Source organism: Echinops telfairi, unplaced genomic scaffold (assembly GCF_000313985.2).
Source record: "Echinops telfairi isolate 266 unplaced genomic scaffold, ASM31398v2 ScPeMD7_655;HRSCAF=1070, whole genome shotgun sequence".
Lineage (NCBI taxonomy): Eukaryota > Metazoa > Chordata > Mammalia > Afrosoricida > Tenrecidae > Echinops > Echinops telfairi.
Window position 1 is genome coordinate 32,108,581 of NW_022104553.1, and position 27,789 is coordinate 32,136,369.

At 54.1% G+C, this 27,789-nt stretch overlaps 1 protein-coding gene across 1 annotated transcript in view; it reads right to left on the reverse strand.

Moving 5' to 3' along the window:
- The window catches only part of RYR1 (ryanodine receptor 1), a 138,629-nt gene that overhangs the window by 31,048 nt on the left and 79,792 nt on the right, over positions 1 to 27,789 (reverse strand). Inside the window, exons 64-85 of the mRNA XM_045292707.1 lie at positions 26,542 to 26,623; positions 25,842 to 25,972; positions 22,895 to 23,215; positions 21,633 to 21,873; positions 18,170 to 18,257; positions 17,945 to 18,037; positions 17,322 to 17,336; positions 15,984 to 16,154; positions 14,490 to 14,549; positions 14,269 to 14,406; positions 13,790 to 13,902; positions 13,576 to 13,672; positions 12,796 to 12,902; positions 12,094 to 12,145; positions 11,928 to 11,993; positions 9,083 to 9,182; positions 8,777 to 8,856; positions 8,599 to 8,675; positions 7,764 to 7,837; positions 7,103 to 7,120; positions 5,938 to 6,018; positions 87 to 175 (exon numbers count right to left, since the gene is read on the reverse strand). Coding sequence (XP_045148642.1) covers positions 87 to 175; positions 5,938 to 6,018; positions 7,103 to 7,120; positions 7,764 to 7,837; positions 8,599 to 8,675; positions 8,777 to 8,856; positions 9,083 to 9,182; positions 11,928 to 11,993; positions 12,094 to 12,145; positions 12,796 to 12,902; positions 13,576 to 13,672; positions 13,790 to 13,902; positions 14,269 to 14,406; positions 14,490 to 14,549; positions 15,984 to 16,154; positions 17,322 to 17,336; positions 17,945 to 18,037; positions 18,170 to 18,257; positions 21,633 to 21,873; positions 22,895 to 23,215; positions 25,842 to 25,972; positions 26,542 to 26,623 — 2,294 coding nt within the window. The remainder of the gene's footprint in view (positions 1 to 86; positions 176 to 5,937; positions 6,019 to 7,102; positions 7,121 to 7,763; positions 7,838 to 8,598; positions 8,676 to 8,776; positions 8,857 to 9,082; positions 9,183 to 11,927; positions 11,994 to 12,093; positions 12,146 to 12,795; positions 12,903 to 13,575; positions 13,673 to 13,789; positions 13,903 to 14,268; positions 14,407 to 14,489; positions 14,550 to 15,983; positions 16,155 to 17,321; positions 17,337 to 17,944; positions 18,038 to 18,169; positions 18,258 to 21,632; positions 21,874 to 22,894; positions 23,216 to 25,841; positions 25,973 to 26,541; positions 26,624 to 27,789) is intronic.

The window sequence follows — 27,789 nt, forward strand, 5'->3', positions numbered from 1 at the left end:
GGTGCTGTGGCCAGCCATTGGTCCTCCAGCCCACCTCACGCCCCTCATTCAGGTCCAGTCACCCCTGGACAGCCCCACATCCACACCTGCAGCCGCAGCAGATAGTCCACCGTGCAGATGATGATGTTAATAGTGGTGGTGTTCCCGGTCTGTGTCCGCAGGTAGTTTTGGAAATCTAGGGAAATGGGAAGGCATTCATTAACTGAGCCCTGAGCAAGAGTGAAGGGAGAGGGGCAGTGGAGTGTTCCTTTAGGAAGGAAGGATTTATTGAGGGCCTACTGTGTGTCAGATGCCACATAAGTGGAGCAGAAAGTCACCACCGCCATCACATCAATCATTACATCATCTCATCATTACATCATCACATCATTACATCATCACATCATAACATCATTACTTCATCACATCATCACATCATTACATCATCTCCTAGCCACCCCATATAGGACAGGGATTCTGAGCCTGTAAATCTTTCTGGAGCACACAGCCTCATCTTTCTCCTGTGGATTCAGTACTCCATGGAAGGCATCGAATCTTCCATTTATTTATTGAGCAAGTACATACAGAGGAAACTTATTATCTCACTGGTACTTCATGAGGGCCTCCAAACCCAAACCAAACTCAATGCCATCAAGTGGATTCGGACTCAAAGTGACCCTACAAGACAGGGTAGAACTGCCTCTGTGGGTTCCCGAGACTGTAGAAAGCCTCATCTTTCTTCCTGGGAGCTGCTGGTGGTTTCAAACTGCTGACCTTGTGGTTAGCAGCCCAACTCATAACCCACTACCCTATCAGGGCTCCTCAAGTTTTGGAATACTAATTTAAAAAGATAAGCATTGTTCATGGGCAGCGGTAGGGGGCTATTGGACAGAATGGTCAGGGTTGTGAAACGGGTGGGGAGTTCCAGAGGGCTGGGGGAACCCTGAGGAGATGCCTGCCCCAGCCTGAGTAGTCAAAGGCGGCATGCTCAAGGAGGGGACTTCTGAGCTGAGGCCCAAGTCATAAGTAGGCATTGGTTGCCCCACGGCTCTGCTGTGATGGCAGCCAAGTCCCTGAGCCTCTAGGTGGCACAGATTGGGCCTCGGCTCCCCCTGATGCACACGTTTGAGAACCATTTCTTTTTTTTTTTTTTTTAATTTTTTTTTTGAGAACCATTTCTTTTGACCACTTTGTCAAATGACCTAATTCACTGGTCACTTAAGCCTTTTTCGTGTTTGTAGAATGGCCTGTCATCCAGGATGGTTTTAATAGCCAAACCCATGGGTTTGGGTTTGTTTTCCCCCAAAGCTTTCCCTGTCATGTGACTTCCTGTGTACCAGTTGCTGTGATCAGGCTTGTTGTTGCCGGTAGGTGCCACCCAGTCGGTTGCACTGTCTGCCCTGCCATCCTCACAATTGTTCCTGTACTTCAGCCCATCGATGCAACCTGTGTCCATCCAACTCATGAGGGCCTTCCTCTTGTTTGCTGTCCCTCTACTTTACCAAGCATGACGTCCTCTCCAGGGCCTGGTCCTTATAACAACATGTCCAAAGTATGTGAGATGAAGTCTCGCCATGCTTGCTTCTAAGGAGCACCCTGACTGTACTTCTTCCTAGACAGGCTTGTTTGCCCTACTGGCAGTCCATGGGACTTGCAAGAGTCTATGCCAGCACCGTGAATCAAAGGCCTCTATTCTCCCACGGTCTCCCTTCTTCAATGCCCAACTGTCACATACACTCGAGATGACTGAAAATTCCATGGCTTGGCTCAGGGGCCCCTTTGTCATCAAAGTACCATCCTGGCTTTTCAACACCCTAAAGCGTGCAGCAGATTTACCCAATGCAAATGTGTCTTGATCTCTTGATCACACTAGCTCATTTGAATTCCTTTCCTGCCTGGTTTCAGGTTATATGCAAATATTTAAGATTTTTTAAGCAAATACCCAGGATTTTCCATCAACCTCATATTCTACCTTTTTGGTTTTGATTGATTTAAGTTGGGCTGCATGTCTACATGGTTAGCCAGCCCCCTGCGCCTCTAAATCATCCTGTCAATGAACACACTGTCATCAAGTCGGTTCCAACTCAGAGCGACCCTATACTGTGGGATTCTAGAGACTTCCCCAGCTTTATCTCCTCCAAAGACATGATGCTTACAGACATCCTCCCTGAAGACAGTCACCAGACTATGGTAGGCCCCACTACCTGCAGGTTAAGGACAATGGACAGGCCTGTGGTCATCTATTTGGTTCCTGTAGGTGGAGTTTACACCCTACTGATAATGGTTTCTATGGGGATCCAGAGAACAGATCAAACCAGCTCAGTGACATCCAGAATTAGGCTGCCATCCTGTATCTAGGATCAGGCCTTATTGTTACATGTTTACCCCCAATCCCTCCTCTTCCTAGCTCGTGTATGTCCCTAGATTGTCCCCCTCTCATCACTGTATAACCTTTAGTGCAACCCCTTTCTGTGATGTATGTCTTTACCTGTAATTAGTGGACTTGCACACCTCTCAAAGGTATATAGGCCTGGGTTAGCAATAGAGCGCTCTTTCGGCAACTCCCTTGGCCTCTCTAGGCTCTGGCTCCCACTCTCCTCTCCAGTCCTTGCTCCCCTGTTCCCTTTCCCCTTGTCCTCCTTCCCCTCCCCCTCTCTCCACTTGGACCACCAAGTGGGGCTGAGGTGAGCATGCTACCATGAAATGTGTCTTACTCCATTATTGCAATCTCTCTTCTATCTCTCATGCTCTCTATGACTTAACTATAATCTTTTCTTATTATCACTGTACAATTGAGCCTCCTGGACCCGTAATGGTGTGCTAGGGGTTGGATTCCCCTGGGACTATGCCACTGAGTGGCACTGCTCCTTAGGGTTTCTGAGAGGTCAGTCCTCAGGAGGAGCAGGCAGCCCTATTGTCCTCCTTCAGAGTGTCCGGTGGGTTTGAACCTCGGATGTTCAGCAGCCCAACTCGTGCCACCAGGGCCTCTTGCACACAGTCTGAGCCACCCAGAGGTTCAGTGACTTGGCTGCCAGCACAGCGGAGCAATTGGGGCAGCAAACTCCTCATTTCGTGGGTCTCAGAAGCCCCCTCCTTGAGTAAGCCACCTTTGACCATGCAGCCTGGGGCAGGCATCTCCTCTGGGTCCCTTCCACCCCCACCCTGAAATGTGGGGTGCGACACCAGAAACAAACCCTTGTCTGATTTGAATGGAGTGGGAGACCCTTGCGATTTGAAAGGCTTTGCAAATATTGACACGATGGGGTCACTTCATGAATCTGGGGGCGGGGGGCGGCATTGAGGCTGGGGACCAGTCGGCGGCTTTGTTGGAAGAGAGAAACCCACCCACCAGAACATTCTCACTTTCAACAAGTCACAGATCTAGGGAACAAATTCATCACAAATCTCTCAGCCCGATTCCACCTTAGGTGAAATGAAATGCTACCCGATACCAGGCGCAAAGGAAGCCCATCACTCACTCGGGCGACACACTGGTTGGCTGTGGACACAAACACTTGTGAGACCGTAAGCCACGGGCCCAGCTTGATCCTTTTGTTTTAAAAGAAAAGGGCGAAGATGAAAACTATTTACAGCTCAGTTACCATAAAGCGCAGGAGCCAAGTGGGGCAAAGAGGTGACGGGAGTGAAATGGCTCATGACTTGACATCTTGTGACAAAGGTGAGCTTCAGGGTGGCGCGACTGGTTTTAGGATCAGCTGCTCAGGTTATAACCACAGCCTTGAGCCTGTACACGCTTGTTACAGGAAATGACCTTTGTGAGGACGGGTCTCCCGCAGAACAGGGCCTGTTCCTGTCATGTGGCAGGCTGTGCTTGCCACAGGAGGTTCTGTGTCTCTCACCAAAGAGGTGTTTCATGAACCTGCTGTGTCATTCTGGGGCTTGTTCGCTCGGTGGAACCTGGAGGAGCCCGGCCCCCCAGCCCAAGCTGAGGCCAATGACCCCGGTAAAAGAGCTAGCTGGCTAGTGTTTCTGACCTTCAGCATGAACTTCAAAGGCTGAGCTAACAAAAAGTTTCTTTGTGTAGTGACAAAGGATAAAGGAAGACTTGTTCTTAAGAGCGTTCCCAAGCCAGTCAGTTTACCAGCCAAACCCACAGCCAACTACCCTCAGGGAATTCGTGGACCTCAGCTTGTTTGTTGTTTCTGAAACCAACTATCTTTGCGAAAGAATGCTTTGTAGATACTTTGTAACCACTCTGTTTCTCATCCCCGGGGAAGTCTTAAATGTCTGTAATTACCCCGTGTGACCAGTCTAGGGGAGCCATTGTAGACTCAGACCAATCCCCTTTAGTTCCTTGCCTCAAGCTATCCCACCTCTGACTGCCTTCCTCACCCAGCCCTGAACACAGATTCTAAAACACGAATTCCTAGCTCTGCTCTATAGAGACCAGCCCCACAGAAGAGCGTCTCATTCGCTAAGAACAAACGTTTTTCCGTCTGGACGGTTTTTGACCCTTCAATAAGCCTCACTGCTTTTCGCAGAGTATGCAGAATGACGTGGTAATGGCTTGCTTACGTGAGGAAACTGTCTGCGGGACTGCCTCCTCAGGACAGTGTTTTCTAAACAACAGAGGTGGCTGATCACTCCAGTAAGCAAGGTAAGCACGGGTCTACTCGTGTTTCTTTCAGCCCAGGCTTGACTAGCTAACTGGGTATCCGGTCGGTCCCTGTCTCACTAAAACCCACTGCCATGGCGCTGGTGCCGATTCACTGCAACCTCAAAGGACAGGATCGAAGTGCCCTTGTGGGTTTCCAAGACTGTCACTCTTTACAGGAGTAGACAGCCTCACCTGTCACGACGGGACTCTAAATGTGAACAGAAGCTTTGCTTCTGGGGGAAGGGGCTGTGAGATGGGGAGAAAGAGAGATGCCAGCCAGGTTTAAGAGCAGAATCAGACATGGTGGGGGAGGGTGAACTCCTTGGCAGCAGATTACTAAGGACCGTATATACACAAGTATAAACTGACCCAAATATCAGCCGAGGCACCTATTTTACCACAAAAGCTGCATAAAATGCTGAAAAACTTGGCTTAGATACGAATCTATATGGTAAGCACAAGCAAGTCCACGCTTACCTTGTTTGTTGGGCTACCCTATACTGAGCGAGTGATTCTAAACCCTTCACAAGGACTGGACTCGGGCAGGCCCAGCGGATGGCTGGGGGACGACAACATGAGCATCAAGTTGGCCACTTGGGTTGCGTTTTGGCATATAGGCCATGTGTCAGATTGGGGTTGGGGAGATTGCTTTTGGGGGATTCGTCTGGCCTGACTGAGGACTGAGGGAACCCCAACCAAACCAGCTGATGTCCAGTCGATTCAGACGCCTGGCCATCCTACAATACAAGATTGAACTGTCCCATTGGGTTTCTAAGGTTACAATCTCTACGAAGGCACATGGGCTCATCTCTCTCCCAAGAACTGGATAGTGAATTTGAACCGCCGACCTTTGGGTTAGCAGTTGAGCACTTAGCTGCTGTGCCACCAGGGCTTTGAATGAAGGCCTTTGAATGAAGACCATCCCTGCAAACACGAACCAGCCACCAAGTTGATTCCGACTCATAGTGACCCAACAAGCACGGTAGAACTGCCCCTGGGGGTTTCCAAGACTGACTGTTTACAGGAGTAGAAAGCCTCATCTTCCCTCCCATGGGAAAGGCTGGTGGTTTCGAACTGCTAACCTGGGGGTTAGCAGCCCAATTCGAAACCCACTATGTCACTGGGGGTCCTTGAATGAGGTCAGAGAAAGTGACACAGCGTGGTTTGATCCAAGGAATTCAGGAGTCTTAGAAAGGAGGGTGAGCAGGGCTTGAGGGCGACGGGGGTGCAGGATGAAGCCTCAGTGGAGTTGAGAGCCTCCATGAGGAGGGGAGAAGGGCTTCCAGAAGGATCCACCCCAACCCCTGGGCGCCTCCCCAGCCCACTGCCCCTCCCCTCACCATTGTTGTGCCCCTCACAGAGCAGCTGCAGGAATCTGAACAGGTCTTGGGTGAACTCATCATCCGCCATGACCTTCTCTCCTGGGAGGTAGAGGGAGGCAGGGCCCAGGAGGGGTCAGATGGGCCAGCACACAGCACAAGGGCCATTTGACGCATGCACAGGGCACACATATGCACATGAGCATAGGGGGCGTGGGAGGAGCAGCCACCGTTTCAAAGACACTGTGAGGGTCCCAAGTTTCCATGACACCAGGGGGTCTCGACCTCCATGACATCAGCACATGGAGATGGTAGGGGGCTCCTGATTCATGAAACAAGGGTCTCAAGTGTCTTTCACAACATCAACGTCCCTTTGATGTCTCCACTTGTGTGTCATCTGGGCATATGCCCACTCAGCAGACCTTCAGGCAGCTGGTATCTCCCCCAGTCCCCGCCCCTCCCCAGGGCTGCGGTGGTTAATAGATTATTAGTGGGGGGTGGTGTCACTGTCACACAATGGTGCTGAGCAGGTGGCCAGGCTGGGTAGAGGGATGGAGATGGACAGCAGCTGATTGGCCCAGATGCCTCGAAAGCAGCCAATCCGGGAGAAGCAGAGGGGAGGGTGGCATACCAACGTGGGCCAATCAGAATAGGCATCTGAAAAAAGCCAATCAGGTGGGCTGTGGGGGAAGGAGAGGGAAGGCAAGACCGAGAATGGGCCAACCAGAGCAGGCGCAGAGAGGCGCGCGCACCAATCAGAGCGGATGCTGGAGGCACCCAATCGAGTTGGTGGATGGAAAATGGCGCCTGAACGGACCCCATGGGATCCAGGTGCAGGGAGTTGGGGGTGGGGGGAATCACTCCACCCTGGGACTGCGAATCTGGGGGTGAAAGTCCAGGTCAGCCACTGCAAAGGGGTCTTCTCTAGCTTCCGTTTTACAGATGGGGAAACAGGCTTAAGGAAGGCAAGAGACTTGATTATTATCCTAGGATTGTTAGTGGCTACTCTGGGGCCCAAATCCGGAGTCCCCGACCTGAAGGCTTTCCACTGGCTTGGTGTGCCCACTATAGGGTCACCCCTCCTTGAGGGGGCGCCCAGATCCTCAGCCCCCGGTGGGTGGGTGGGGTTCGGAGGGGGAGGGGCGGCGGGAGCACAGCAAGGGGTGGGGTGGGCTGGGGAAATTACCGTTCTGGCGATTGTTGACTGGGGCAGCCGACAGGATGGGAGGAGGAGGAGGAGGAAGCGGGAGAAAAGAGGGAAAAAGAGAGACACCGAGCGAGAAAAAACACACGGGGTCACACAGCCAGAGACGTGAGCCATAACACACCGCACAGGGAAACAGTGCACGAAACGGACAGACATGACCAAGAGGCAGAAGGCCGCGGATGAGCCAGGAGAGGGCAGGACAGGGGAGTGAATGCAGGAAGAAGGGAGGAGAGAGAAGGCACAGGAGATGGAGGTGGAGGTGGAGAGGTGGGGGAGAAAGTTAAACAAGTCACAACACAGCAAAGAGGAGACTCAATTAACCCGGATTAGGGGCATTAATGAGAGAACACCAACCAGGGCTTAACCGGGGAGCGGGGTGGGGGTAGATAGTGAGGTCATGTGATGGGAACCCAGGCAGGAGGACCCCTGGGGTGGGGTGGGTGGAGGCTCCATGCACCCTGGAGGGATGGTGGAAGTAGGGTCAGGTTAGGGACTGCTGTAGGGGGGGAGGGAGGGGAGGAAAAGGGGTTGTTCTTGAAGGGGGGTTGTCTTTGAGGAAGGGATCTGTGGGCCATGGGGGAGTTACAGGGGTGCGGATCCTGAAGGATGAGGATGTCCCCCAAGAGAGGGCCTCACCCACCCGTTCCATCCTCCTTCACCATGCCCAACCCCTCTGCCTTGTTCTGTCTCTCGAAGGCGTTGAGATCCAGCACGCTGCAGGGGAGAAAGGAGAGGCGGACAGGTGAGATGAGGCCCAGCCCTCTACTCTCTCCCAGAGCTGAGGCAGCCAGGGCGCCACAGTAGATCACCAGTCCTACTGACCCGGGTGGAGAAAGGCTGCCGGAACGTTGTGTGGGGTGGGGTGGGTGGGGAATCGCGGAGGGAATAGCGGGGAATTCATGCGGTGGGGTGGGGTGGGGGGCCCCAGATGAACCATGTACCAAGCTGAAGGAACAAGGTAGCAGAAACCACCGCTGGGCAAAAGTCATCAAGGGCTGGGCACGGGCAACGGCGGTCCAGCGGTAGACTTCTCGCCTCCCATGTGAGAGACCTGGGTTCGATACCTGGCCTGCGCGCCTCACGCAAAGCCCCCATCGCGCCTTCAGTGGAGGTTTGCGTGTTGCTACGGTGCTGGGCTGCTTCGGTGGTGCTTCCAGACTAAGACGGACTAAGGAAGACTGGCCTAGCGAACTATGTCCACAAATCAGCCAAGAAACACTGATGGTTTGGTTCCATGCCGAGTGACCAACTTAATGGCCCTGAACAGCACCCAGAGGGTCCACAACCCCTGAGCCGGCCTTGGAATGCGCCGTCTAACTGTGGGGCCACTCCGCCTCCACGTGGATTCTTGGGCTACTCTGAGGGTCTCTGGCCTTGAGCCAGGAAAGCGGTAGAACAGAAAACGGGCCAAAAGCCCAGGGCCCCGCTGGATCACCCAGACCTTCGGCAGTCAGCAGGGCTGCGCCAGATCCTACCTGCAAGTCTGCATCAGCGCCTGGATGCTCTGGAAGAAGCCAACTTCTTTCTTGTCTTTCAGATAATCCAGCATTTTCTGCAGAAGGGCGGGGGTGGGGCGGGGGGGTGGGGGTGAGATGGGGAGGGGCAACCGCATCACTCTGGACGCGTCCCCCGCAGGCCCTGTGTTTCCGTCACCTGCTGCACCTCCGCGTTGCCCCCATTCAGGATGGAGATGCCGAGCTTCAGGGTGGAAGACACCATGGAGCCCGTCTCGCCTGCAGCGGGTTGAGGGGAGGTGGCTCAGTCTGGGAGCGCACATGGCTGTCCCGGGAGATGGGGGGAGGGGCGGAAGAGGGGCCGGGAGCCCTCAAGGCAAGGGACACATGCCTGGGGGAGGGTGCAAGTGCAAACACCCCCCTCCCGCGTAGGCAGGGCCACCCCCTTGGGGACAGGGCCTGGGTGGGCCGGGGTTGGGGGGCGATGCCAGTGTGCCGGGGGCACCTTTGCAGGCGCTGATCATCTGCAGCACCATCTCGGCGGCGCCCCGATTGTGCAGCCGCGCCTGCTGGTACAAGAGCCTCTGCTTCTCCATCTCCTTCTCCTGAGACACAGAGGCACCCCGGGGGGCCGTGAGAAAGGCTCTGCTTGAAGGCCTTGGCCCGCCCCACCTTGCCCCTCACCCCTGCCCGCTGCCACAGAGCCGGATGCCTTCTTTCTCCTGTGGCCGCCCTCTGTCCCTGGGCCTTTTTGTCCTCCCATCGTCACCGGCACCTAGCACTGGCCAAGCACCAAACACGAGCTCCATCAACTAGGGCTCCTCACCGAGGCCCATGCCCCTGCCCTTGTGCCAGGGGACAGAACCCCAGTGGCACATGCCTCAGCTCCCCACGAATGGAAGCATGGCCTGTCCTTTCATTGGGAGCAACGGTGGCGGGACTTGAGTGCTTTGGCATCTGCTCAGAGTCTCATGTTTTCGTTAGCACGTGCCTGTTGCTACCGATCTCTCAAAATAGCACCTGTGAAGGCTACGGAGGACAGTGAAGCCCCCGCCCCCAAATCGGTCTACATGGTGGCCATGGGGATGAAGGGTCCAGGGACTCCCTGCTGACCACTGGTCAGGAATGTGAGTGGCCTGGCTACCAGACAGTGCATCGGAATGTGGACTAAGCAGACGTAGTCAGGTTAAAACTTAACACCGTACCACTTGTTCTTCCTTTGGACCCATTTTCAATTTGTTCTCGTTTTAATCATTTTCTGCTTTCTTTTGGATTGAGGGTTTTCTCTGTTTTATTTTGTTATTGTCGTGGTTGTGTGTGTTTTTCTCTATGCGAAATCCAGGATAGGGAAATCTACAGAGACAGTGACTGGATTAATAGTTTCTTGGGGTTACGGTAGGAGAGGTCGGGGAAAGGGGAGGTCGTAAAACAAGTACAAGAAAGAAAAAGTTCTAACACTGATTTTGATGATGAGTGTACAACTCTTAATCAGTTTAAACCATTGAATTGGATATGTGAATTATATGCCAATAAAACAAATTTAAGTATGCATGGCTCAATTATGTACCATGATAGAAGTAATCAGAACCCTACTCACTGCCTCCGAGGGGCTTCTGACTCCAAGTGACCCTCTAGGATGGAATAGGACTGCCCTGGAGGGCTTTTGATTCGGTAAGCCTTTAGGGGAATAGAAACCTCATCTTTCTCCCACAAAGCGACTGGTGGTTTTGAACTGCTTATCTTATGGTTAGCAGCCCAACATATAACCACTATGTCCCCAGGGCGCTTGTTGGAGCTTCTTATGTGGATTATTGTGGTAGTTACGTAATCTAGTGTCAATTTGAGAGGATTACAAATGAAGGGGTGGAGTCTGGCCTGTCAATCAAGATATAATCAACGAGACCTCTGTGTGGGCCTGGCCTTCGCCTGAGAATTCTGGGAACTCCTGTGATTTCCTTAGAGGCGGGAGCCATCTCTCTCACTCCCTTGGAGACTCTACTTGACAAGGCTGACTCCCTGTGAGACATCGCTGAGGAGAAGCTATATGGACCTACCCTGATGAAGCCCTGGGTGCTGGAGAAGCCACATGGACCTCCCCTGATGCAGCCAAAACCCTGGATCTGGAGAAGCCACGTGGAGACCCCTGCCAATGCTGAGATGCTTACAATGCTACTGGATCTACAAGACTTCCCACCCACTGGCCCACAATCTTCCTGCATTTGGCACCATTGCATGTGTTTCGTGAGTCTGAAGAGGACTTTATAGATTGGTTTTGGACATATGGGCTAATATCAGATTTATAGACTTAATCTGGACTGGGCTGGGCTGTTTTCTCAATATTCAACTGTGTCTATGAATTTGTTTCTCTAGTCTACCTGGACTCACACAGTTATGAAAGACGTATATAGATGAGAGGGTGTTGAGAGGGCATCAAACAGTTCATGAAAAATGGAATGAAAGATTATGGAATTTCTCCCTCATGGATGACCATGCCATGATTTAAACAAATACAGATATATTTTGGTACCTATTTAAATACATTTACTTTTTTTGATTCCCATACCTTATTTTATATGCAAAAAAAACCCCCAAAAAAGAATCTTGAGAAAGGCTTTATCAGATGCCAAAGGAGCCCTGGTGGCCTAGTAGTTACCTGTTGGGCTGCTAACCACAAGGCCAGCAGTTTGAAACCACCAGTCGCTCTGTGGGAGAAAGATGAGGCTTTCTACTCCCATAAAGAGTTACAGTCCCAGAAATTCAAAGGGACAGGTCTACCTGTCTTTTGGAGTTGCTGTATGTCAGAATCCACTCAATGGCAGTGAGTTTGTTTTTTTGGTGATTTTTTTTTTCAAAAAGGGCACCAATTAGGTTAAGAATCTCGGCACGGTAAGGTTGGGGCCCTTGGCCCGAGGGACTGGAAGCATGGATTCATGGTGTGTGTACCAGCTCTCTCCCACTGCCAAGCCTTTGCCTGTGCCGTTCCCCCTCCCCAGAATACCTCGTTCCTGTTCTCCTGTCACACCATTTTATCCTCCCCCTCCCCTCAGAGAGCCCCTCCTGTGAGGCGTGCTCCTTGACCCCCTGTCCCCAGGCTGGGTCAGGCGTCTGGGCTGGGTTCCGACACCCCCCTTGTGTGTTTTCATCTTGACCTTCCCACTTGTGCCACCACCCAATTTGGGTTGTTGCTCTGGTAACGTCGTATCTTCCTACCCCGCCTCTGCAATGCTCGCCACTTTGCCCATCCGCCAGGCCTCAAACCCTGGTCTGTGAGCCACGTGCTGCTGAAACTCCTGGGCTGTTGGAGTCTGGGTCCCCACCCTGCTCCTCGGGGGCCCTCTGGGCCTGCCTACCTCAAAGGAGACCTCCACGTCTTCTTCAGCTTCTACCTTCTCCTCTGCCTCCTCCAGGTGGCAGCTCTGGAAATAGGGATGATGGAGGAAACAAAGATAGCCCAGGCCACTCCCCAAGGCCTTTCTGGGGAGAAGGGGCTCTGACTTGGGTGGGACAGGGTCTCACCTTTGCCATGATATCAGCATATGCTATATACAGGTAATCCTCGTCCAGTTTGCTGAGGGAGGAAGGAAGGGGGGCAACAGTAAGAATCCTGTGGGGAAGGACCCCCTGCCCATTGTCTAAGAGCTTCCAGCTTTCCCTTGGTGTGTCACCCCACCGCACTGTCAGGCTTTGTGGCTCAGGGAGGCGGACTCCTGACCCATGGCTTAGCCAATCAACATCTATCTAGCTTGGCCATAGTAGTCATAGGTAGGGTTGGTCACATGATTTGCACTGGGCGTTCTGCCAGAGCTACGGGTAAGGGCAATCTCTTTCTCCTTGGCTGGTGAAATGGGCTAATGGAATTCTGGAGCTTCCAGGGCCATCTTGCCACCTTTTGGCTTACGCAAACCTTTGTGTGAATTTGAACAAAAGCCCCCTCTCCCGCCTTCCTCGCTTTCATCCGTTGGAAATGTATCATAATAAAAGGTTTTTGTTCAAGCAAGACATTCTGTCCGGGAATGCTGATAAAGCTGCATCGTCTGGGATGTGAACACTTCAGGGGAGACACCTTGTGAATCTAAGTGGGATGGGGCTGCCTTGAGTAAAGTGATGGAAAGATCAGCCGTGGGTCTCTCCCAGGACAGAGGGCCTCTTCTGAAGAATAGGGAGGTGGCTCGGGGTGGGACCCCAGGGACATCTCGGAGGCTGAGGGAGGGTCTTTACCTCTTTTCAGTCAGGGCTGTGCGGCTGAAGTGCAGGACCAGCTGGTGCAGGGGATCTGGCTTCTTTTCCTCTTCTTCCTCCTCCTCCTCCTCTTGCTCCCCAGCTTTCTGGGGGGAGGGGTGGGGCTTGTGGGGAGGGCTTCCAGAGTCTGCTCCTGCCTCCTCCCTCCCAGAGTCTTGCTGGGCTCTCTTTGCCTCCTCCTGCCCCCTCCCTTGGCTCTGCCAGAGCACGAACTGTAAAACCAAACTCACTGCCATCTGGTTGATTCCGACTCACGGTGACCCTCTAGGGCAGAGTAGAACTGCCCCCGTGGGTTTCCAAGTCTGTAATGGGAGTAGAAAGCCCTTTCTCCATGGAGGCTCCTGGTTTCTAACTGCTGGCCCTGTGGTTAGCAGCCCAATGAGTAACCTACCACGCCACCAGGCTCCAAACTATACCGCAAAACAGAGCAACACTCCCTGCAATCGGGTCCGTCTCAACTCACAGTGACTAAGACAGGGTAGACCCACCGCTGTGGGTTTCCAAGACTGTAACTCTTAAGAGAGTAGAGCCTCGTCTTTCTCCCATAGAGCGGCTGGTGGGTCTCAACTGCTGACCTTGTGGTTAACAGTTCAGTGCGTAACCACCACGCCATGGGTTCCCTAACCAAATATTTCATGGCAGCCACATCCATAGACCTCACTGTGAGAGCGCCACTAAAGGGGCCCAGCAGGCAGTCTTAGGCCACCAGCCTTATCCAGCGGCCCCCCCCCCCCCAAGCCTGGGCCGGCGCCAGCTCACTGAAAGGTCGTCTATCATGCGGTCCTCAAAGCTGTGGTCTTCAGTCAGGATCCACGCCGCCTTGTAGCTCTCTAGGAACATGTTACACGCGCGGTGCCTGCAGGGCACGGGTGGGCGTCACCGAGGCCTCGCCTCCGCCCGTGTTGGTGGCACTCCATCCTCCCGTCTCCACACCACCCTTTAGCCGCCTCCCCCACTCCCGGGGGGGTCTTACGTGGGCAGGTTGTACAGGGGGGTCATGCGGAAACAGGCTACGACCGCCCGCCGGCGCTGCTTGGACAAGAGCTTGTGCCACACGGCCTTCTTGGACTTGTACGGATGCTCTGTCTGAGGGGCCGGACAGGGGGTCACGTCCTTGGACCCCCGGGGGTACCCAGGGCCGAACTCAGGCCCCGCCTCGCAGAGTTAAGGTGCTGACCTCAGCTCCGCCTCCAGACCGGAGTCTCCATCCTAGGCCCCGCCCCACACTGTCCGCAGGCTCAAGGGGTCCGACGAAGCCCCACCCCAGAAACGAAGGCCCCGCCCCCGAACCTTGTTCAACTTTGTCTCGGACTGAAGGTTCCACCCCCACCCCTCCACCCCGAGCTCGCAGACCCCAGGCTGGTCCCTCCTACGCCCCGCCCAGAGGGCCAAGTCCCGCCCCAAACTCCACCATCAGCCACTCAGCATTAAGAATCCCCCGGCTCCACCCACCTGCTCCAGATGGTAGAGCACGGCGGACACCTCCTGGACTCTGCGCACGATTTTCTCGGGGTCGTCGGAGTCCTCCTCGCGGCCGGGAACCCCCCGGTACAGCGCCATCTGCCAGCGTAGGGACGGGGAGCCTTCGACCTGTGGGAGGAAGGGCAGCCGGCGTGAGATCAGGTCTTACTGCTTCAACATGCTCCCTTCGGCTGCAGACGAGGGAGGCATACCTTTCCCTGCAGGTGCAGGTTGTTCTGCAGGTACTCCCGGACCTCTTCATCGGTGTCTTTCTGGAGAGACACGGCAGGCAGACTCGGTTACTCCCGAGGACGCAGCGTCCTCCTAGGCCCTACCCTTCGCTTCTAGGCCCCCTCGCGCCAAGACCTCCCAGGAGATTTGTGGGCGAGGCTTCAAGTCTTAATAGTCAGCGGTCAGTGGGACTTCCCAGAGGAGCTGCAGGGCAAAGAGACAACTAGGATTTGAGGAGCCTCATGGGGTCTTGGGAGGAGGCAGGGGGTGGCGAAAGGATGCCACCCAAGGCTAAAGAGAGATTGTCAGGGTCACAGGAGAGCCAGCAAGGACCTGGGGTGGGGGGAGAGGGAGAGTGGAAGGTGGCCAGGGACTTTGCCAAGATCAAAGGGATTGTGAGAGATTGGCACGGGCAGCAAAGATCGCTGGGAGATCGAAGAGGGCAACCAGGTCACTGGGGAGGCTCACATAGGGGCCAGAGAAAGGTTGACCAGGGTGGGAGTTTATTAGGGTCTCAGGAAAGAGGGATCCCCAAGGATCAAGGTGAGGGGTCTTTAGGGTTCTGTTGGGATTCAACAGGCCCTAGAAGAAGGGGCCTTTGGAATCTTGGGAAGGAGATCTTTGTGGAGTCCATGTTAGTGAACTTCAGGCCCCCAGAGGCTCAGTAGGTAGGCAGGGTCCTGGAGGGAGGGCTCCCAAGAGTCTCAGGGCAGGGTTCTGGGAGGCCACTTTAAGGTGTGTGGGGGTGGGTGGTTCCTGCAGTTCCAGACAAGGGCTAAGTGGGACACTGGGAGGCCTCCTTGGGATCCTCAAGTGCTTAAGAGGGAACTAAAGCAGGGATCTGTTGGTCCCCAGGAGATCTGAGAGACATGAGAGGTTGTGGCCTGGTTCTAGGAAGGAGTCATTAGGGTCCCGGGGAGTTCTTGGGGGCTCAGTGAGGTCAAGGGAGTGGGGGGCGTCAGCACGGTCCTGAGGGAGAGAGATGCTAAGCTGGAGAACTCCGTAGAGACCCAGGGGTTCAGTTTTAGGGGCCCCGGGGAGGTCATGAGGGGCTCATTGGACCCCAAAGGGCTTTGGGGTCCTGGCAGAAGGTCTCTGAGGCACCTGAGGACTCATTGGTATCTTGAAGTGGGTCCTCAGGGACCCAGTAGGTGTGGTACCATCTGGGGTGGGGTGGGGTAGACAGTGTCAGCAGGAATCCTGACTGCTGTGTGGTATTAAGTGGAAGGTCCTCAGGCCCCAGGGAGTTCGGTGGGGAGGATCCACGGGCCTTGGTGGCATTCCTGAGGACCCCATGGAGTACCAGTTAGGGTTTGCAGGCCCCAGGGCCCTGGCATGCCAGGAGTGAGCTCCACAACATCCCCAAGATGGCTCATGTCACTGCAGGGGCGTGTTTGTGTCTGTTGACTAGGGGAGTCTCCCAGGCTCCTGGGGATTCAATAGGGCCCATGAGCTTAGTGGGGCTGGGCAGGCACCAGAGCATAGCGGGTCTTGGCCAGTGCGATGAGCTCCTGGTCAGTGGGGGCACACATGTTCAGGCCGATGGGCAGCATCTTCTTGAGCGTGGCCACAATCAGTGACGTCTGCACTGAGTAGCGATCCCCTCGGCGCTTCTTCTTGGTTCGTTCCTGGTCTGAGCCACCTGACTGTGGGAACACAGGACTCAGAGCTGCTGGGGGGGCGGGGCAACCCTGGTCCCTTGCCTCAGGCCAGCCCCATGCCCCAACCCACAGCCATTACCCGTCATCCAACCCTCATCCCCTCATCTCAGAGGACACCCTATTTTCTTCCCCATACCTGGATGATCCTTCCTTCATCTCAGACCTCAAGCCTTGACCCTAGACCCTCCCAGGTCCACGCCCCCATCTCCAACTTCTTGCCAGTTCTCCCCAACGCTGGACCTTCCCAACCTCTAGGAGCTCTCTCTCCAGATCCCCAGCGACCCCACAGCATGCACAAGCCTTGACCCCCTAACCCCAGACCACACCCCAAGGAGCAAATAAAGATGCAGAACCACAGTCCCAAGAGTCAAGAGACGCGGGAAGAGGAAGAGAGGCATAAGAGAGACGGGCAAGGCAACGGCGACAGAAGATGCAAAAGAGATCCAGAAAGCTCTGGAGGCAGAGACAGGACGCAGAGTCCCACAGCCATGTTCTGGAGCCTTGGTTGCAGCTCTGTGTTCGGTGCCACCCCTGACATGCCAGTGAGAAGCCCTGGTGACAAGCTTCGGCCAGAGCCACAGCCAGACCGGCTCGCAGACTGAGCATGGCCCATGTGCCAGACACTGCCGAAGGCCACGCATGCAGCATCTCAGCCTGGTGGAGTCCGGGGCCCAGGGCCCCAGGGGGATGCTGACAGAGGCTCAAATGGCTATGACATTTGGCCAGGGTCACACAGCTCACTCCCGACAGAGCCTGGATTTGAACCCAAGTCTGTTCCAGAGACCAAGCCTTCCATCACTGCATGGCGAGAGTTCTGCCTTCCAGTCATGCACGGTCCACCCCACCCTCTCCTCCCCATCTCTGCTCAAGATGCTCCGGCAAAGCTGAAGACAAACTTCTTCTTCTTTTATTTATTTATTTTCAACAAAAATTTAAATTAAAAAAAAAAAAAAAAAGGAGAAGAAGAAGAAGTCAAATTGTCAAGAAGCTGGGGGCTGGGTGGGCTTGGGAAGGGATGGCGAAGGGGGGGATGGGAGCCACGGAGGGTGGGTGGGGAGCAGAGGGAGGGGTATTCTGGAGGGGTGCTGGAGAAAGGTGGAGGGAAAAGGTGTGAGCCAAGTGCCATGCGGAAGGTTCCAGATGGGGGCTGACCTGTGTATCTCCTGCCTGCTTCACCGGATAGCAAACAGAGACAAGAAGGGTTACCCGGGACCCTCAGAGAACCCCAGGCCCGGTTCCAAGTTGGCTGCACCCAGCTCCTCTGCCCACCACCCCAGCCCGCATCCCTAGCTGGGCACATCCAGACCTTGCTGAAGGGGTAAGAGGGCGGCTCATTTGGACCTGAAGAGGGGAGGTCTGAGAAGGCTGGGGGTGGGGGGAGAGGCAAGGGCATGGGGGCGTCTGGGATGGTGGGCAGGTGAGGAAGGGAGTGGGCGGAGGAGAAGAGAACTCTGGGGTGGGAGGAGGAGGAGAGAAGTAGAAGGAGGGGTGGCAGAGGAGAAAGAGGATGGGAGGAGCGGGGGAGGGGAGAGGATGGAGAGGACAATGATGGGAAGGGATGGGGTGGAGGAGGGAGGCAGGCGATGGCTGTGGAAGGGCAGTGATGGGGGGCAAGGAAGACAACAAAGGAAGGAGGTGGAGGAGGGGGACTGCACTGAGGGCTGGGGGGAACATGCCCGGGGGCAGGGCAGGGCAGGCTGGCTGGGCAGGGGAGGGTGCTCAGGAGAGTACTCCCTCCCTCCCGGCCAAGTCCTCCTCCCAGAACCAACACCCACCTTGGCCATCTTGCTCTTGCTGTCAGCAGTCAGGAAGGACATGTTGTTGATCTCGTTCTGGACCACAAAGTTCTGCTCCTCGCGCTTAAAATTCTGGTGGGGGGAGGCAGGATGGGGACCAGAGAGGATGGAGTAGGGGTCTCTGTGGGGAGTAGCCTCTCAGGGGAGGAAGCCGAGGGGGTTGGGAGGGCTGCGGGGGTGGGGGGTGGGTGAGGGCCGACTCACATGGGACTTGGACCAGTAGATGAAGATTTCGCCCACCATCCGGAACAGCTCCTCCGCGTTGGGGTTGGGCTCTGTCAGCCACTGTGCCCTGGACGGTGGTGGGGAGGAACCTGTAAGGGCTTGGGGGTGGGGATACCCCTCCCCCCCAAAAAAAACCCAAACCAAACTCACTGCCATCCAGTTGATGACAACTCATGGCGACCCTACAGGACAAGGTGGGGTCCCTGTGGGTTCCCGAAACTGTAAGGAACTCTGGATGGGAGTAGACCACCTCCTCTTTCTCCTGCAGAGCGGCAGGTGGGTTCGCAGCCCAACATGTCACCACTAGGCGACCTTGGGGATACCCAAGGAAGGAGAAAGGTCTAAGGAGCGGGGGTGAGGGGAGTAGGAGACACCCAATAGGAAAAATGGAACTTTCTAGTAATTGGGCCATTCAGATGAAAATGGAACGTGTGTAGAAAGCAAAGGTTTTGAGGATGATGATGGCAACAAATGTACAAATGTGCTTGACACAATGGATGGATGGATTGTGACAAGAGTTGTACGAGCCCCCAATAAAATGATTTAACAATAAAAAAGAGAAAAAGAAAATGGAACACGTTTGGTCATCCTTTTCTCTCTCTCTCTTGAAATGTCACACACATGTCACGTCAGACTCATGAGTGCCACCTTAAGAAATGATCACAGAACCGAGCACAGGGAGCCACCACCCAAGTCCAGGAAAGTAGTGCGTCACCCCCCAGAAGTCCCTGGGGCCCCTGCCCAGCCGTCACCATCCCTTTGCCCTCTCCTGACTGCTGACCCGTCTCCTGACCACTAGAACCACACGCCACTTCTGTCTAATTTTGAACTTTGCCGTCAGCAGAATAATGCACGCTGCTGTCACTGCTTAAATGTTGTTATTCTTTTCCTGGCTCCTTCCACTCAGAATCCTGTTTCCCCATGCCTCGGTGTCCTTGCCATGGCTCATTCACTTCTGTTGCTGTGGGGTCCTCCACTGTGTGCACGGACATTTGTTCAGACTCCTGGTGCCCAGGCATCCCTCCAACTGCAGAGCCCGCTCCATCGCCAGTAAGGCGGGAGAGGTGGGCTAGATGCTCCTCTGGGGGTCTGTCGTTAACCACAGGAGCTTGCTGACAGAGGTAAGCTTACAGAGACAGCAACTGGATCGGTAGACTCGAAGGGATATGACGGGGGCTGGCAGGAAATGGGGAGCTAACAACAGGAAGAAGTCATGTGCTGGACTCGATCGCGGTACAGGGTGCACAACCCTTCTGCAGGGGATGGAACTACTGAAGTGATAGGATAGGATATTGATATGATTGGTGAAGTGCTTATCAGTGAAATCGTTTAAAAGCAAGGAATTAAGATTTACAACCTAGATGAGTACGGAAGCTGGTGGTTGCATGTGATTGCATGATGTCCAGGGCCAGGGAGCTGGGGAAGATGCTGCCCAGGGTCCTTGCTGCACACCATACACGCCCCCCCCCCCAACCCCCAGAACCTCATAACTCAGCAACCACCCCTCTCCCATGTCAGATGGGAATCATTCATCTAAGTCAACCACAGAATTCTTCCTGCCTAATCTTCAAAAGGAGTCCTGGTGGCTTAGGGGGTTACTGGTTGGGCTGGTAATAGCAAAGTTGGTAGTTCGAAACCACTGGCCCTTCCTTGGGAAAAAGATGAGGATTTCTACTCCCGTAAAGATTTACAGCTTGAGCAACCCAAAGGGGGCAGTTCTACTCTCTCCTGTAGGGGTGCTATGAGTCAGAATGAACTCAGCGGGTTGGAAGTTGGGCTGCTAACTACAAGGTTGATGGTTCAAACCCACCAGCTGCTCCTTAGGAGTAAGATGAGGCTGTCCGCTCCGTAAAGAAGGGCAGTTTTAAAAACCTAGATGCAGTCACTATGGGTTGGAATTGACTCCGTGGCAGTGGATTTGGCTTTTCAGCTTAAAAGGAACCCTGCTGACACTGTGGTTCAGGCACTGGGCCAACCTTCAAGGTTGGTGGTTCAAATCCACCAGCCACTCTCAGGGAGAAAGATGAGGCTACCCACTCTTGTAAAGATTTACAACCTCCGAAACCTTAGATTTATGAGTTGGAATTTGCTAGATGGCAGTGGGCTTGGGTTTTTTGTTTTTTGGTGTTTTTTTAAAAGCCTCAAACCAGGATGCCTAGTGGCTCAGTGGTTAAAATACTTGGCTACTACCAAAAAGGTTGGTGGTTTGAAGCCACCAGCTGCGCGGTGAAAGAAAGATGAAAAAAAAAAAAGAAAGAAAGAAAGAAAGAAAGATGCAGCTGTCAGGTTCTGCAAAGATTACAGCCTTGGAAACAGAACGGGGGCAGTTTTATCGTGTCCTACAGGATCTCTGTGAGTTGGAATGGACGTGACAGCAATGGGTTTGAGTTTAAAGATCAGAAAAGTGAGGGGCATGGAGGAGGGAGCAGGTAACATGGACTTCCCCAGAAGCACCTCTCTGGCTGACCAGACTCATTCTAGGCAAGACTACTGAGGGGCACAGGCTCCAACCTCTCATCCTTTCCTCTTAGAGACGAAGAGAGAAACAAGCCCTGGAAGGAACCAGAGCTTTCCTGAACTCACACCTGCCACCACCACCAGGTACCACAAGTCAATGTTGACTCATGGAAACCCCATGAAACTGAAGGTTTCTAGAAGATTCCCAATCCTGGGAACAGGCTCTGGGTGAGCCAGTGGTTATTGCAGGCCAAATGTGCGGCTAACTCAAGCAGCAACTGATGATCATTCAAGTGTCAACACCGAGAGTAGGGTTATGTTACGTGTAAGCTACCATTTCCCATGTCTGCGCCCTGACAGACATAACTAATCAACCAGAGCTCCTTTTCTCACAAGGCCCAGATGCCATCTGAGTATCGTCTACCAGACCTGAGGTGGAACTTGTTCACCATCCTTGGATGAGTTCATGGTTCTTTATACAGTGCTTCCGAATCAGGGAGATTTTGCCATTGTTTGATATCTTTCCTTGGCCTTTTACTAAAGAACTATGTTTCTGGGGGAAATAAGCGGGGCTGTCTAAGGCCTGGCCATCAGGCAGTACTACACAAATCAGACAGCCCAGCTACAGGTCAGTAAGCCCTTGAAGGCTGACGGGACAAATGGCACAGTGGTCAGATTCAGAGGAGCTGAAGCAGAGTGAAACTCAGAACTCCCTGCCATTGGGCCAATTCCACCAGGCCCTGTAGGTTTCCAAGACCAGACATCTTTATGGGAGTAGAAAGCCTCATCTTTCTCCCCTGGAGTGGCTGGTGGCTTCAAACTGCTGACCTTGTGGTTAGCAGCCCAACAGCGTAACTCACTACACCACCAGGTTGCAGGGCTGGGTTGGGCTGTAAGAATGTGGCAACAATCCGAAGAGGGAGGGGAAAGGCAGCGGTCAGAAGGTGGGGAGGAGCCAGGCAGGAATCGGAGGACTTTATCTGACCTGTTGTTGTCCACGTAGCGGATGAGCAGCGGGTAGAGGGCGTACAGGTCCCGGCAGAGCACGGAGAACTCGTCCCGCACCAGGAGCTCGCCCTCCTGGGCCTCGGCCTTGGCCTCCAGGCGCAGCTGCTCCTCCTCGGACACCACCTTGCCCGCGCGCTTGCGCAGCCGCCCGATGGTGGGGATGAAGTGGGAGTGCAGCAGCTCCGGCCGCGCCCGGCTGACGATGGGCTGGGCGAACACTGCAGGAGCAGGGGCAGGTTCACCTGACCGGACCCCACAGCACCTGCTTCTGTCCCCGAACCTCTGACACTGCCCCTGCACGCTGACCCGCCCCCTGACCCCTGACCTGTCCTTTTGTTGGTGGTGTTTTTAATCATTTTATTGGGGGCTCATACAGCTCTTATCGCAATCCATCCATGCATCTATTGGGTCAAGCACATGTGTACATTTGTTGCCATCATCATTTTCAAAACATTTTTCTTTCTACTTGAGCCCTTGGTATCAGCTCCTCATTTTCTCCCCTCCATCTCCCACCCACCCTCCCTTCCTCACGGAACCCTTGGTCATTTATATAAAAAAATGTACATATATATTTATATATATATTCATGTCTTACACTGACCAATGTCTGTCTTCACCCACTTTTCTGTTGTCCATCCCCCTGGGAGGGGGTTATATGTAGACCATTGTGATTGGTTTCCCCTTTCTCTCCCCACCTTCCCCTTCCCCTCTTGGTATTGCAACTCTCATTATTGTTCCTGAGGGGTTTATCTGTCCTGGATTCCCTGTTTCCAGTTCTTATCTGTACTTGTGTGCATGCTCTGGTCTAGCCGGAGACCTGTCCTTCTGACTCAATACTAGTCCACCGACCCCATCCTGACTCTGGTCTCTCATCTCTCTTACCTCAGTATCAGACCTGAACTCAATCCTGACTTCTGACTTAACCCCTGCACTCTCATCCCAACCTCTGACCTGGACCTATAGCCCAGGCCTGATGGGTGACCTGTCCTTTGTCGAAGGGATTTTTCAGGCTTGTGACTCACTTCCTAACCCCTGACCTAAGCCAGACATCCAGAATTCAGCCTGGAGGGCTCCCAGGGCCCTTGGGGCCAGACACTCTGACCCCTCCCTTGCCATGACCCCTAGCCTTTGGACCCTGAGATTACCAAACTCAGGCCCTTGACTCCTCCCAACTTCCCAAGGCCCCTGGACACAGGGACCCCTCTGTTGCCGTGACCCAGCCCCTCGGCCCCCACTTGCCAGCGAGCCGCTTCATCCATGAGGCCTCGTCGATGCCCAGGTTGTTGACGATGATCCGCAAGATGTTGCCCAGCAAGGAGTTGAGGTGGTCGGAGGTGACGGCGGTGCAGGGTGGGGGCGCGCCAGGGGGCGGGGTCTCGGGCCCATACTCCCACCAGCGCGGGAGGTAGCTGCACAGCATGGGCAGCGTGATCTCGATGACGTGTGGCATCTCTGTGTAGCGCGCCCCCGACACGGCCAGTCCCCCGATCTCGGCCATGAGCCGCTCCAGCACCGGGATGTCGGGGCACATCTCCTCCACGCTGTTGGGGAGCCCCAGAACTGGGGTGCGGGGAGGAGTCAGGGCCTGCTGACCCATCATCCCCAGAACTCAAGGCCCCCAAGTGCCCATAACAAGTTAGGCACCAGTGAAACGCCACGCACTCAAATGAGTCCCCCAACCTCCCTCCTCTGACGCTTACCTTCCAACCCAAATAACTTCCCTGACCTTCACGTGGAAATGGAGATGGAGTGACTCTAAATGTTTCACACCCCCAAGCCTGTCTTCTCCCTAAAATCTCACCCTGTCAACACCCAGGAAGCCTTCACTTTCGAAATCTCTCTCATCCCAAACTAGTTCCCCTTCCCTGTCTGCAGGCCCTTGGCAGCATAGTTGGGTGAAGCTTTGGCCTGCTGACATGTGGAAACCACCCGGTGCCCCGCTGGGGGGAGAGAAGAGGCTCTGTGCTCCGACCAAGAGCTCCCGTCCGGGAAACCCACAGGGTCAGTTCTGCTCTGTCCTACAGGGTCGCCAGGCGTCAGAATGGTAGTGAGTTCGGCTTTTGCCTTAAACTGTCATGTAACAAATAACACTCTCCCACCCCTGTTCCTAAGTCTTTAAGTCTTATCTACATTTCACATCCTAACCCAGTCCCTGGAAACATACACCCACCCCATAACACACACACACACACACACACACACACACACACACACACACACACGAGAAAGTTAAAGATTTTGTATGACTACAAAATCAGAAACCTTATAAACAAAAATATCAAAACCCGAAGCTATTAGTCCTCAACATAGCCTCCCTCTGGGTCTGTCTGCTCCAGAAGCTGATGTTCCCATCTCCCCAATGCTTCCCCAAAACTTCCGCCATCTCCAACTTCCGCCACCTCAAAAGCGGTCCTGTTGGCCTCCTCGGGGGATGTAAATTGTGTGCCTTCCAGCAGTCTTTGAGTCTGGGGAACAAAGAAGTCTGAAGGGGCAAGATCCAGGCTGTGGGGTAGAGGGAGTAATGGCATTCTCCTGGGACAGCCCTTGCTACCCTTGATGAGCAGGTCCTGATGGAAAAATTCCCTGGGGCCACTATCCTGGGCTTTTTCTCATCAAGACAGCTTTCAATTTTCTTAAAACTTCTTCAAAGTACGCCCCTGTGATCACTCTGTGTCCTTTGAAATACAAGTTATAATCTATCCAGATGACCCCTTGGGAATTCCCCACAGTAGTTACCATTAACATTGACTTGACCTCTCAGCCTTGAATTCAATTGAGCCAGCAGATTCCCGTGGAAGCCACTGTGATGATGGGCTGGCTGGCTTGCTTGGTTTTTTGAAGGCATCCTGTGGTAGTTACATAATCTGTTGTCAATGTGAGACTATTAAGAGTAAAAGGGTGGAGTTCAGCCTGTCAATCAGGTCACAGCTTGATGACCTCATTTGGAGGTGCTAAGGAGATAAACAGCTCTCTGGAGGTGAGCTGGAGGTGAGACATTCCTGTTGATAAGACACATGGAGCTACCATACAGCCTTGGAGCTGGAGGAGCCAAAGTGGAGACCCACGCCAGCGCTGAGATGCTTCCACCACCACTGGATCCACAAGACTTCCTACCCACTAGCCTGTGATCTTCCTGTACTCGGCATCATCGCATGTGTTGCGTGAGTCTGAAGAGGACTTTATAGATTGGTATCAGACATATGGGCTAATATGGACTTATGGACTTGATCTGGACTGGGCTGGGATGTTTTCTTAATGTACAATTACTCTTTATATAAAGCTCTTTCCTATACACATATGAGTGTCTATGAATTTGTTTCTCTAGTCTACTCGGACTAACACACATCCTAATGAGACTGAGGCAAGTATATGACTTAGAGATCTCACTGGCAGCCACCCGCTGATCACAGAGACAGGTTTAAACATTCCCTGTGGGAGCACACCTGTGCACAGGGGACCTGGAACCCCAGTGGCGATGTTTTGGGGCTTACTGTCATCTACATGTTGTGAGTGCCATCAAGCAGGTTCCGATTCGTAGGAACCCTAAGTACAACAGGAAGGAACACTGCTAGGTTTGGAGTCATTGTTAATAATAACAAAAATTGAATCATAGAAATAATAATAATAAACATATAATCATATAAACACACACACATATAAAACAATGGCCATCAACTTGATCCCGGCACACGTCCACCCACCAGTGTGACCTTTCAGAAGCCTTTGTTCTGAGGCATCATGGGTGTGTGTGTGTGTGTGGTTTGAACAGCCAACGTCTCGGTCAGTGGTTAGGTGCTTAACCCTCTGCACGACCCAAAACCACACTCACTGCCATTCAGTCGACTGCCCCTCATCCTGGCCCTATAGGACAGAGCAGAACTGCCCTGTGTGGTACGGAACTCGGAGATCTTTACAGGAGTATAAAACCTCATCTGTTTCCCGGGGGTTTGAACTACTGACCTTGTGGTTAGCAGCCCAACACATTACCCACGACACCACCAGGGCTCCATCGAAGGGACCTGAATTTCTCGGCTAGCAGCCTCGCAATGGCCTCACAGCCCCACAAACCAGCATGCCGAGACACCCTGGGGTGCTCCACCCTGGAGCACCTCCAATCTGGACCTCCAGCTACTCACAGCCCAGCGAGGTCACCCCACTGCCGCCACCCCCCCTTCCCACCACTTACTGGCCCGCTCTCGGGGAGACTTGGTGGTGTACACGGAGCAGGCGTTGTACTCGTTCAGTTGAGGCTCCAGGAAGGCCACGGGCATGGCTGCAGCGAGGCGGGCCAGGCACTCGCCAAGGGCAGGCCTCAGCCTGCACGAGAAGACTGTGGTCAGCTCCAAGCTTTCCCCCCTCCCTCCACCCTGCTTGGTCTTGGGCACCAACCCCCCATCCATGCACCCCTGGCCAGGGCGCTTTGGGGCAGAGCTTACGTTCACCCGGGTGCTTGCTGGGACCGGAAAGACTGCATTTCTGGTAAATGGCCTTTCCTCAGACATCCCGAAGGGCGTCCTGCTCAGCTAGTGATACTGGGCTCTGAAAGCCCACATGGGCACTGCCCAGTGTCTCCCGGGCCCAGTGCTCCTGTGTGCTACCCTTGTTTCTGTGTGCCCCCTGCCTTCCAGGGCATGCCTGACACTCAGCAGTGAGTGTGTGGCCTGAGATCCTTGTCTGCAAGCGCTTGATGTCCACCAGGCCTCCCGTCGTCCCCCCCCACTGGTGGCCCTCCCAGTGGCTGGCTTTCCCATGAGGGCCCATGGCTGCCGAAGGAATGATGACTGCCAGTTTTCCAGGCTCACACATCTTCTTTCCCCTTGTCCCTCCGCTCTCGGATTCCCCATGGTCCCCCGCTTGAGCCCAGAACTGTGGTTCTGCCTCCTTACTTCTCCACGTAAGTGCTCTTGGTGGTGCCCAGAGAGTAGATACTGCACAGGGTTCGGTAGCAAGACACCTGGACATCATCCACTGGGGGAGGAAGAGGGGGTCCAGTCGGGGATGCACTCGCCACGCCAGCCCGCCCCCGCTGCATCCCACCCCTCCCTTCCAAGACAGGGTAAACGCAAGCGCTGCCCAGCCAGCCTGTCATTCACCAGGTGAGTGACTTGGACAAGCGCCAACTGACCTGTGACCTCAGCCTCCCCATCTGGGAAACAGGGATAATGGCAGTACTTTTCTCACAGGTGGCCGTAAGGATCGAATGGGTTGATATTTGGAAAGGCACTTGTTAGGGGCCATCCAATCGGTTCCGACCCACAGCGACCCTGTGCTCAACAGAACGACACGTCACTTCTTCCGAGACGGATGGGCTCTTCCTTTGAGCGGCCCGTGATGCTTTCAACGGTCTTTTCCAGCACCGCAGTTCAGATGCATCTGTTCCTCCTCCTGCCATGTCCGACTTCACGCGCACAGGAGGCAGTGGAAATGACGGGCAAGCCGTTGAGGTGGTTCGTGCCGGGGCGCTGGCTCCAAGTCCTAGTGACCCCAGAGAGTGTCAAACACGACCCCGTCCTGCTCCAGCGTCATGACCTCGGCCCTTGGATGATAGTCTGTGGTGGTCCACACAGGGCTTTCGCTGGCGGGCTTTTAAGAAAGAGACCCCCAGGTCTGTCTTCCTAGTCGGTCTTAGTTAGGAAGCCCCGTGGAAACCTGTCTCCCATGGGTGACCCCGCTGAGATCTGAAGCATCGGTGGCAGGGCTGTCACCTCAGTAGGAGAGACTTGCAGACGGGTGGTGGCAACAACCCGATGATGTTGTTTTCCTTCTCGAGTAAGGCAACCAGATTTAAGGCGGGACACCATTGATGGGGGGTGGGGGGTGTTCTTGATTAAAAATTTGGTCTATATGGACCAAATAGACTGTTCCCTAGCTTGTTGTGCATTCTTCCCAAAAATCGGGACTTTTAAAAAATGCCAAAAATTGGGGCTGTCCCGCCAAAAGGGGGACATCTGGTCACCTTGTTCTAGAGGACACGTGGATCTCTTTGATGAAAGTGTGGGCACGTGGAACTCTTTGATGGATGTGTGGGCATGTGGATCTCTGATGAAAGTGTGGACACGTCGATCTCTTTGATGAAAGTGTGGGCACGTGGATCTCTTTGATGAAAGTGTGGACACGTGGATCTCTTTGATGAA